A 12,012-nucleotide genomic window follows, 5' to 3' on the forward strand; every position below is an offset into this window, starting at 1 on the left:
CCTCAGAGGTCCATACCCATTATCCATGGGAGTGGGGATCGCCCCGCCTGCAGCGTCCCGTGGGGCAAGTGGCCTCAGAGGTCTATACCCATTATCCATGGGAGTGGGGATCGCCCCGCCTGCAGCGTCCCGTGCGACAAGTGGCCTCAGAGGTCTATACCCATTATCCATGGGGGCTGGGGGCCCCTCCGCCTGCAGCGTCCCGATGTCACACCATGGCCAAGGATTAGGGCAGGGAGTGCAGGAATAGAAGGAAGGCCGGTGTAAGGATACCCCGTTCCTGGGCTCAGGGGCACAAACCTCCCATCAGCACAAAGGGTGAGGAGGAGAAGGACAGAACTGAGAGCTCTGACATTGGCTACACGACTTCCCCCCTAAGCAGTTGATGATGTGTGCTTTAGGCTAAGGCAGTAAGGGCCACAAAGAAGATTAAGGGATAGGAACATCTGTTACACGGAGTGTCCTGGGGGAAGTGCAGCCTGGAGGAAAGGAAGGCTGAGTGGGATGCAGGCAGGATGTGCAAATACCTGATGGGAGAGTATGAACACCACAGACTGTGGTGCCCAGGGGCCAGGACAAGAGGCAGGAATCTAAAGAAAGTGTGAGGATAGTCAAACACTGGCACAGGCTGCCCAGAGAGATGATGGAGTAGCGCCATCCTTGGAGCTACTCAAACCCCAATTAGACCCAGCCCTGGGCAAGCAGCTGTAGCTGACCTTGCTTTGACACTGAGCTGGATGATGCACCACAGAGTCTGTTCAGTAACTGCAAACACGGCCACCATCAGGGCTGGTCTTAGGACAAGCACAAAGCCTGTGGGTTCAGGTTGTGTGGGACTCCTGAGAAGCTGCCCAGAGCAGAAGCTATTCACCCAGGCTATGGCTGGGGGTCTCTCACTGAGGTTTCCAAGGTGGAAATGTGACATGCATTAGCAATATTACTTGGTACTCTACTGTATTGCACTGAAAGATTTACATGGTCTTGAAAGCAGTCATTATACTATTTGGCTATAAAATATATAAGTATACCAGATACAGACATGTCAGCTTCTTGGAAGTGGGAAATAGCACTATTTTTGCACTACAGTTGTTTGGGTTTCTTTTTTTAAAAACCAAAACCAACATGATAATTACAGAGGAATCCAGTTCTGCAAAATAGCAGTCTCAAGTTACTCTCTACTGAACATGGTAAACGTGCTCTTATATGGAGAGTAGAAAATCCAAAGACACAGAGCAGTGAATCCCTCCATGTTTGGCACAAAAGAGATAGTGTTCCTTTACTAAGGAACCCAGATACTGTCCATCTTTCACAGACCAAACCAAACACTCTGTGCAGCTCTATCCACAGTCTTCTGGGATCCTGCATCTTCAACAAGTTGCTACAATCTATAGCCTCTGTTTAAAAAAAAAGAAAAAAAAAAAAAAAAACCTACCCATCTGGCTGGTTGCAGTTAGGTTTGGCACACAAAAGTGTAACTCAGCAGTTCCTCCTTGCAACTAGTTCTACTTTGATGGAAAAATGAGAACTGACAAATGGATACAGGCTAAAAAACAGTTCAGAAGTGCTGCAATGGTGTGGATGTTACAAGATGTTGGCACTAAGTAAGGCAGACAGGATTTTAATCAACATCAGCTATTTTGGGGAGGATGATTTAGTTGCTTGCAGGGTGTGACTCACAATTCTTGACAATGAGCTGTGATTTTATATGTAATGCTTATCCTGCAGCAGCAATCAAGTCAGAACAATGTTATTTTCCAGCGAAACTCAGCTTCATCTCAGAAGGATCACCGCTGAAGTGTAATAGTTAATCTCTCCCTTTACTGTGGATTGTACCCATTATTAATGAGATTAAGGATCTTGTTTCTGTAGGCTTTAACAGACAAGACTTAATTTAGTAGCACCCTTTGAAGTAACAACCTAAAACTGAGCATCCACTACTCCTGTCGTTTCTGTATGCACCTCTGAAGGTCAAATAGTACTGAAAATTGTCCCATCAGTAGAAAAACAAAAAATCTCAGTATGATGTGTGACTCTTCATAACAGCAGCAAATCTCCTTATGGATCTTCCTTCTATTTCCAAAGCTTAGGAGAGGTTGCTTGATGAACAAAACAGCCTGTTGGTGAGACCTGGGAAAGAATGAATTATAAAATCCAGCTCTCTCCTAGAAATGCTGCCAGATGGTATACTGGCAGCATACCCTTCTACACTGATTCTCTGCTTTGAAGAATCTTTTTTCGCCCCAACTTTCATCAATTTTCATACTCCCCATGCAAATGCAAGGCCCTGCCATATTACAGATCCTTCTGTGGAACTTCAGGGCCAAAAATTTCATGGAACTCTCTAAATCCACATTTAACTCAATTAATTTTAACATCAATGAAATACCATATGTGGATTATAAAATCTGTGAGTGGATTACAAATCTTAGGATACTATTAAGTAAGCAGTGTCTTGAATACTTCTGATGCATTTCACTTTAACCCCAGTGGTGGAACCAACAAGACCTAAGACCTCCGAGCTCCATAAACTTCTGATGAGTTGTCCATTGCAACATTCCTAAATGCAGAACGGGTAGAAAAGCATTTAGGGAAAAAGCCCAGGAGAGAAGGCCATTATCCCTCTTCTGCCAAACACGGGAGAGATTTTGCTGTACATCCCCACGTTTTCTACTGCCCCTATGAGGTGACATTCTCCACACTCAGCAGATGGTAACTTGAGACTGTTGTACTGCACACAGCCCGTAAACATTATTTGGTGTGGCTGTAAATATTTCACTGCACATTTTTGGTAACTGTAGTTGAGTTCTGAGCACCTGTCAGCAACAATAAACTGAGATTCTCTGGGCAGGTGTATTGCACTGTGGTCTCATTAAGTTTACCTGCCATTACAGCTGATAAGTCAGCCAACTCCAAATTTTTAACCTCTGAGGCTTTGCCTTCTGGAACACACAATCAGTAACTGACCCTGAGACAGCAGTATCATTTGACAAAACAGGAGGAAAAGCCAATTCTTATCATCACATACATGAGTCACTGCATGTGTTTTGTTATTACTGAAGCTCATTTTTTACCAGCACTATGTTTTGTGTTGTCTAATTGAATTAGGAGGTAAAGAACAGTCTTGTTTATTCTGCTACTTGTGTACTCATTGCTTGACATACAAACAGCAATCTGTATCATCAAGTATATTGCAATTATTTCAGGGAACAGGATGCATACTATGGACTTGGTCAACATCTTCATTTCCCTGCCTTTTCCTCAAACCCCAGCAAGACTGTAGTACAGACTACCTAAAGGAGTTAAAAACCAGTATATATGGATGATAGGTGCAGAAGGGAGAATTTAACACAGATTTAAAATTATTTGTTTTGTAGAGAGCTGACTGCCTATGCAAATATAACTTCACACATTTATCAATATAAGGGCCCTCGTTAAGCACCAAGAATTGTGTTGCCAAGGCTGACAGCTCATGTCCCTAAAGCAAAGCAGGTGCTGCGCTGCCCAACAGCATCACACCAGTGCTCACTGAGCAAACTCAACCTGAAGGCATAGCCCAAAACTTTTCCCCCACTGAAAATGTGTTACCTCTGCTGCACATCACACACAGTTCCTCTCATAACCCCTCATAACTTTTACAGAAATAAAAGTTTCTATAACAAAGTTTGCAGTTGCAACAATACAGACTCAAATACATCACTTTTTGTTTGTACTGGCTCTTTCGTTTAGACTGAGAGACTCACATACAGAAGAGCAATGGATTGTTTCCATTTCCTTCTAGTCTAGACATTCTACATTCAAAATTAAAAGCTGAGTTCTTTTGAGGTTCTAGGAGGCTCTTAATCCCATCTTCAGCAGATGTACACCTACAGCAGTTCACTGGGGCTGGGCTCCCTCCCCAAGCAGATCTTGAACTGCTGACTCCCATTAACCACAGCAATCCCAGTGGAGACTCTGCATACACTATTTACTTTTCCAAAAGATGCCACATTCTAGGTTCTTTGCTGTTACAAAAGCAACTTTGCACTTAAGGAAGATACAAATACAGTGTGACTAGTGTGAATAATTGACACCAGTGGTATTTACAACTTTATAAACTGCTGGTTAAGCTGTAAAAATAATTTCCTTCAAGTCAGCACTATAGGTATTAAACAGGCTAAGAAATTCTCCTCTCTGATTAGTGAAGGCCAGCCTCTGTTGATTCTCCATGTAAAATTAATTTGAAGTTTTCATATGAGATACACTGACTTTGCTCATAAATACATTTTAAGAGGACAGGCAAAGCAAAACATATTAAGAGCTCCTCTGGTTTATGATAATTTTGTTAGGAATGCAGAATTAAATAAGAATACAAAAAACATTGAATGCAAAGTTAAATACAATACAAACTTTATTAAAAATAGGTTGCAAGTGAAATACAGTAGAAATGGGAAACTACAGCAGTTTTGATGTTTTTTTTTTTCAAATAATGCACAGACAAATATGAAAAGCACTTTTACACATATTCACACTTGACCCGAATGCCCAATAGCGGCCAAATCCACTCAACTGAAGGTTATAGGTATTTTTTTGCTAAGCCTTTTTCAGAGTCTAGCAGCAACAGTAATTCAGCCACAGCATAAGTTTTTTCCTCAAGAAAAATTTGTCACTGTAAGGCTGCTAGTGTTCTCAAGATAAATTGGGAGAGGCTTGCTTTTGCTGATGAACAGACATAGCAAGCATGCAGATCCTTCATTAACACTTTGAACCAGTTTAATCTTCTACTTCATATTTAACAGGTGAAACGGTAAAAGCACACTTTCAAATAAGAAACCTGAAATATGTAAAAAATATTTACACTCCAATTTTCATTAACTTGCATTTATCATACAACGCTTATTAAAAGTGATTTCTTTCCTAAGGCAGTGAAAGTCTACCCCTTTGTATTTGGAAGTGTGCACAAATCCCTAAATATATATTTATAAGAGAACAATATGATACAGGAAAAAAAATCATCTAAAGCCAGTAAAGGGCTTTGTCAAATAGAAAATTTGTTTGGAATCACAATATATATTGTCTTAACATCACACAATGAGAAAGACTCTGATGAGGTCCTTATTCCCAACACCATCAGCCACATAAGCATAGCTGAGGAAATAGTGGGAGGAAAAAGATTAACAATTAAAAATTAAATAAGGCTATAACAGTGTGAAAAAATAGCTTGAACTGCCAAAAAGGCTTTCAGTACAACTGTAATAGGATGTCAGTAAAGCCAGCTAGACAGAAGAGGAGCTCATTAGCACTGCCTCCTCAGCATGAGCAGGGATGGTTCCTTGCTAGCACACCAGCTCTGTTAATGACCTTATGAACGCTCCCACTTCTAGACTGCAGTACTGTATTTGACGCCTTACACTTCAGTCTTCTTCTCTAATATGCCAATTGATATCGCCATAGAAAAAAAAATCTATTGCTGAACTGATAATAACAGACTTATCAATACTGTTCCAGGCCTAACTGCCCAGTAACTTCTAATCTGAATTTCTCAGAAAGCATACCCCCAATGTTCTGCTCACCTTCTAACTGTAATCCTTGCCTTTAACACACTACTAATGTTTTGGTCCTAGCTGATGAAGGGCCACTAAGTGTAGCCTACTATCTATTGCTTATGTAATTTTTAATGAAACAGTTATCCAAAGGTTGTTATCTTCACATTTTTTGAAAGTCTGAAACACATACAGCGGGGATACATCAATGTAGACTTTTCCATAACTACAGATAAAATCTTAGGTATCCATTTTAGACCCAACAAATACACAGGAATAGAAACATTTTTATTCCAAGATTTTATCTAGAGAATGTGTGTTATGCCACATACATATCGTATGCCAGTACTAAGTAGTGGTAGAATTTGTACTGATATGTTGATCCTTCTATGAACACCATACAGTATGTCATACTTGCATGTGAAACCTTATTTAAGGTGGCCCACACATTGGCTTCTTGTCAAACAACCTAAAATACTAATTTCTAGTGCACAGTTTAGTTTAGGCAGTTCAAGCTATTCTCACTCTCTCTGCTCAGCAGCTAAAACAAAAGTGTGTCTGTAAAACACCAGGAAACAGAACTTATCTTTGACAAGTGCTACTTGGTCTGGTGCAAAAGAACTTTACCCCCAAAACAGAAAAAACGTTACCTTCACGTGATTCATATCTTTAAAAATTTACAGTGCTTTCATTGTATAAACCACAAGCTCCTGGCAAAGTAATCAGTTTTCTTGCTATTGCAACATCTCTAAGTCTTAATTAACAGTCTTAGATACAGAGGAATCAAAGTCACTCCTTTCAGAAAACATTCATTTTCTGTTCATACTTAGTAGTGTGCCCCCAATCTCAATCCCTCAATTTGGAGATCATCCGTTACATCTGATAAGGTGCTTTAATCTTATTTTGTGTTCAACTCATTTTCCAGTTCCATTAGTTTCCTAGAAGCTTTTACTTTATTGGATACATCCTGACCCTGTGAAAAAAGTCGCTGGCGTTCCCTGAATGTCAGATTTTCTGGTGCTCCAGGTAAATCTGCATCTTGACTGGAAAGAAAACAAAAAGTATTTTTATAATTCTCATCTACAAGATCCTTAAACATAATCATTCTTGATGACATGTAATGACAGCTCCTTTGACTAAAGCAAAGTAGTCTCTGTTCTGTCTTCTGAAAGGTTTTGTTCCTCATACATACCTTTAACTCTGACATTGTGCTATCACTTAAGAAAATTCATGACTTGACCATTTATTGCATGTCAAAATAAATGGAAATGCTTGCCAATTTTCAACATGAACAGCAGGTTATAAACTAAGGCTCTGCCTGTGTTAGCACAGCATTACTGCTTTGGCTAAACTAGCAATCTTTTCTGTGGTGGCACATTTCTAAGAAAAAGCACTTAAAAAAAAGGAAGACAAACCTTTTCTTGTCCCATCATCAGTATGCTACATGGTAAAGCCTGAATGAGATTTATATACAGCTTAAATCTTTTATGCTTATTACAAGTTTGGTAAGAATCCCACTGGAGAGGTACTGTTCAGATGTATAAATACACCTAAACCAGCTCAAGTCGCTCATTTACAGTGGTCATTTTGTTTACTTAGTTGTAGTGCCAAAACTCGTTGCTGTACAGCAGTGCTTCAGATCATCTAAGGACTTGTGGAGAGAACTTAGTTTTGTTTTATAGTAACCCATAACAGAGCCTACAGCAGAACTCTTGAGTAGCCCCCAGAGATACAATGATGACAACAGAAAATACTGCAGAAGTTAGCCAAATCAGTTGTATAAAAGTTAATGGACTCCTGTATATCACCTTTTAGATCTTTTGTCTCTTGGATCCCGGTACACTTCTCCACCAGCTGCTCCTGTAGATCCAGTGTATGAATTTATTCCTTATGCAAAAGAAAAAAGTTTAAGGACGGCAGCTACAACACAAAAGTTTTATACTGTATTCCTTCAAAAAGGCACAGTGCTTCTTTCAAGAAACAATCTCAAATGAGAATCATAAATAATCAGAAATCATCTGACCTCTAGAATATTTAATCCCAGTACTATTAAATTCCAACCCTCTTAAAATGGCTTATTTTTTTTATTCCTAATTTTGAACCCATTTTGTTTAGATTATCCAGCATATGCCAAATCATGGTCTTTATCTTATTATGGCTTATTGTAAATCAGACACTAGACACTAGAAGCTGTCCAAAGAGATCAACAGAAAAACCAACACTCTTTGTTATCCTGTGACAAATTCCACAGGAAGTAAATTAGCTGTAGCTCCTCTCCTTCTGAGACTAAAAGTAAGCAAAGATCAGTATATACCATCTCTGCAATTCAGCAGAATCAAAATTTTACTCTCTGTTAAGTCTGATACACAAACTATCACTTGGAAGATGGCCCCTTCCTCCCACCCCTGAATTTAAATTTTAAGAGTTACTTAAATTTTAAGTAACTCTTGAAGCACTGCACCTTTAAGTTGATATAACACACAGGTTTTACACATTATATTAATTCCTTGTAAAGGCCACAAGACAAAACCTTTTATTTCCAATCAGAAGTTTAATAATTTAATTTATATTTAAGACCATGTTCTCTTAGTAACTGTCAGGAAAATAGTAAAAAGTGTCAGCCCACTACTCCATCTTCAGACAGTTCTGGTCTCAATATCATACATGTTATGTCTTGTGAACCTTCTTTGGTACAAAAGGAGATGTTTGCTTCTTCCACTGGTACATCTAACTTCTCAGAAATATTCCGTAATTCTGAGTGAGGCTAGAACACATAAACCAATTTAGCTAATGTGTTGTAGGCCAAATTTTTTCCACCAAAAATTTGCAGCAAGCCAAATCATACCAGGTATGCCAGGCATATAAAGATTTTTTCCTTTCAGTTGTGAGTCTTACATTCCTGTAAGTACTGCCTTCCCTACTTTGAAAAGCTTGTGGCTGGATCCACAGGCTGTGGTTCATGGTTTCATTTGCATTTGGATAGTGGTTTTCATTTGGGTGTTGACTTTTCCCTCGGTGAGCTGACAGACACAATGGTCTTTGAAGACCCAGTGGAAGAAAGCACGAGAGCAAAATTTGCAGAAGCATGGTTCACTAGAGTTAACACTCAGAACAGGAAAGAGCTGCAAAGGACAGGAATGTAACAGAGTCAGCGAGATGGGAGATGGTCAAACTGCACAGTGAATTCTGCATTTTGTGCAAACGGCTTTGTACATTACGCAGGCAGTCTTCATAGAAGCTTGAGCAATCAAGTGAAGTTAACCTGTTCTCATGGCTATTTTAAAAATTATGAAATAAGAGTATTCAGAATTAGTTGTATGGTTTATGAATTAGGCTATTAAAGGCGAAGCATCATACTACAATATTCCTTAATTGTTACCAAAACCCTAACTGAATCTTTGTAAATTGTCCTTTCGATTGTTTTCCAGGAAAAACAAATGTGCACACACAATACCATTGAACACTTCACTTTCTGAGATTAATTTTTCAGTTAATATTAACAGAAAGCAGGATTAGAAATGCAATTATATACTAAACGGCATTCATGGTTGTGGATGATGGGAAGCAGGGAGAGGGGTGGTGACAACTAGTGACTTATGGCTCTAGGGTTGCCTAATTCACTACATGTACAGCCTTCAAAATGCCAAATAGGGAAGGGAAGCAAGGGCTTTTGCAAGCCTACATGCTGTGATGGAAGGCACATTTTACTTTTTATTACAGTCAGTTTCAAATAAGAATTCCTAGAAAGTCCTTTGAAAGAAAAAAAATTAAGTACAGACATACAGTACCAATGTTTCGTGTCAGAAGCCTGCCATTTTAGAATATTCTTAATTGTTTATGATATCTAGTGTTCAAAAGCTGAAGTCCTTCTGGTACAACATTGGCTGTGGGTTTATCAGTGATTTCACGTGCACAGTAGTAGGCATTATGGTAGTACATAGCAGGTAGCATCCAGAATTATACTCCAGTCTAATGAAAACACATTGAAAAGCTAAAACCTTCCCTCACCTTCCTTTAAGATCCAGAACCTATTACAGAGCTGGACAGGAGTGACAGATGGGCTTGCAGAAGAGAGGCTAGTACTACAGAGACTGCTATATCCTGAGATCTCACAGACAACACCAGTGTAAGTTACCAGGCTTCCCCCACCTTTACAGGAGAATCACTGTGGATACTTTTTTTATGCAACTTGGGTGTTGTGCTGACAGTGGAATTACTTATCATGAACTGCACCAGTGGGACAATAATTATAAGTGAGCTAAACTGCCCCTTTCAGCAATATTAAAAACTATGCAATACTGTGCAGAGCTTCTCTTCAGCACTGGAAACAGTTCAACTGTAGCAGAAGCTAATTTGTACTGCAAAGGAAAGGATGCTAATTTTCCTTACTTGAAAATGATGACTCGAGCCTCAGCTGAACAGGATGTGGACAAACAGTTCAGTGGCCTTGTATATATCCTAAATCAGATTTGCATACTATTGCAGCTGGATTAGAAGTGCTTCTAAGAGACAGAACCTATTTGGAGGCTCATATCCTCCCTATGCCCAGGGCACACTGCTGAATAAAGCAAGTGAACAATTTTCCTAATTTGTTAGGTGGCCAAAAAAGTGATGAGGGATATAACATACTATAGGATTCCACCTGCGCCACTGAGACTTGAATCCAGCAAACAAGTTGACCATTCAGCTAGAAGCCAGCATAAACACTTTCCCTTGGGATCTCAGGTGATCTTTTTCATTTTAGAAGGATGATTGATCAGAGAGTTGGTTGTGAGGTACTTGTTAACCTCCAGTGTAAGTAAAAGAATAAACTAGGAGAATGTCATGGCAACCACCTTCAAAAGAACATAGAATAAAACAAATGTAGAAGTACCACCATATGCTGCTGTTTAAAGACAAAGTATTATATCAATAAAGTGCAATCTTATCAGATTGAGACATACTCAAAGAATCAAATAGACAAGATTTCTCCTATACAGCAGCAGTTTAAAAAAATCCCCAAACTTTGGACTGAATTAGCTTTGAAGGCAAGAGTATAGTTTCTAGTATTCTGCAGGTAAAATATGGTGCTGAAGTTACTGGCAGCTAGAACTCTAACTGAAATTAAACTTCGTTATGGTTGGCCTGGAGTTATACAACAACAAGATGAGGAGTCAAAGAAACACAGAGGTGTAAAAGGGAAGGAGTAAAGCAAACAGTACTAAGAAGAAATCTAGGTTTTTGTCTCTCTGCAAGGAAACTGCACTGTACAAACCAGAAATTCAGGAATGGTGCCTAATACATGAAACTAACTGCAAGACCTGTATTTCTCCTGGTGCTTGTGTATTTAAGATCTACATCTACAAATGTAATTTTTAAAGCCATTTGCACGCACTATTAAAAGAGAGAGAACCCTGGTACCAACAAAAAGCAGAAGATAAGTTCTGTCCATGAACCCATTAGGAGAGGTTTCCTGTGTTCAAGAAAGGTGCACTTCCAGATGCCCTGAGTAAACAGCAGTCAGTCATATAAAACAAATCACTTAGAGATACAGAGTGAAAGCCAAAACCAACAGTACTTCAAACTGATTGAGTAGCAGTTAAAATAATTTCTGATTCATACATGAAAGACGGAATTTTACTTTTGAAAAGTTTGGGTAAAGAGAAGAAAATTTGAGAGATCAAAATAATTAAAAATTGAAGGATTCGTATTAATATCAGGATTTAAGTTAGATCACCAGAGTGAAAATAGTGATTAAGGGAGGGGGAAATCATAAAATAAGTGATTCAGTCTAGAGCCCTGGAGTTGAAAATACAAGGACAGTTTTGTAGAGATGACTTATTTCATTGTTTCTACCTTTAGAGCTGCTGGCATGGATGAAACTTGGTTTGTTTGATGGGGGCGGGGGCTGGCTTTTTTTGGCAGTAGTACTGTTGGCATTGACAGGAGATGACTGGAATGAGTTGGAAAGAAAGATGCCATCTGAAACTGGGCGAGGCTGGCGGGAGGGCTGCTGTGGCTTAAGGGTGGCAGGAGGAAAGTCACCATAAGATTTTCTTGTGCTGGAGTACTTATCCTGACCTGCTAGATTGGAATCCTCCTCCTCATCATCATCATCATTGTATGCAACAAACTTGGCAGTATAAATCGTGTCAGGGGAGAGGACCTGTGTTTTGAGGTAAGAGGTGTTTCGCTGAGGTGGGGGAGGAGGAGCGTTAGATGAAGGGGTTGGGGATGGGAGTTCATATTCCCGTGGAAGCGGAGGTCTGTACAGACCAGGCTCGTCAGGTTCCAGCAATCTTCGTTCAGCTTCATCGTGCTGCCTGCGCCTTTCAGCCTCTAAGCGACTGTAATACTCCTCTTCCTGGCGCCTCTGAAAGCCCAGAGGAAACAGAGACACAGTGGTCAGACATTTCAATCCATGAGATTTAAGCTTTCCATCACTGAGCTACAAACATCTTCCGTCAATCTTTGTTGTCTCCTTTTCTGGCAATAAACAGGACATCTATATGCA

General features: G+C 39.6%; 1 protein-coding gene across 15 annotated transcripts in view; it reads right to left on the reverse strand.

Moving 5' to 3' along the window:
* Positions 1 to 4,369: 4,369 nt before the first annotated feature.
* AFDN (afadin, adherens junction formation factor) overlaps positions 4,370 to 12,012 on the reverse strand; it is a 116,186-nt gene continuing 108,543 nt past the window's right edge. For 9 of the 15 annotated variants that reach the window (XM_053938111.1, XM_053938112.1, XM_053938107.1 and 6 more), the window contains 3 exons: positions 11,580 to 11,871; positions 7,328 to 7,406; positions 4,370 to 6,562 (listed from right to left, as the gene is read on the reverse strand). In XM_053938111.1, coding sequence (XP_053794086.1) covers positions 6,418 to 6,562; positions 7,328 to 7,406; positions 11,580 to 11,871 — 516 coding nt within the window. In that variant the 3' untranslated portion in view covers positions 4,370 to 6,417. Of the gene's footprint in view, positions 6,563 to 7,327; positions 7,407 to 11,354; positions 11,872 to 12,012 lie in introns of those variants that run through there. The other 6 variants (XM_053938115.1, XM_053938114.1, XM_053938113.1 and 3 more) reach the window with 3 other exon arrangements.

The sequence above is a fragment of the Vidua chalybeata genome, chromosome 3, assembly GCF_026979565.1.
Source record: "Vidua chalybeata isolate OUT-0048 chromosome 3, bVidCha1 merged haplotype, whole genome shotgun sequence".
In the NCBI taxonomy this organism is placed as follows: Eukaryota; Metazoa; Chordata; class Aves; order Passeriformes; family Viduidae; genus Vidua; species Vidua chalybeata.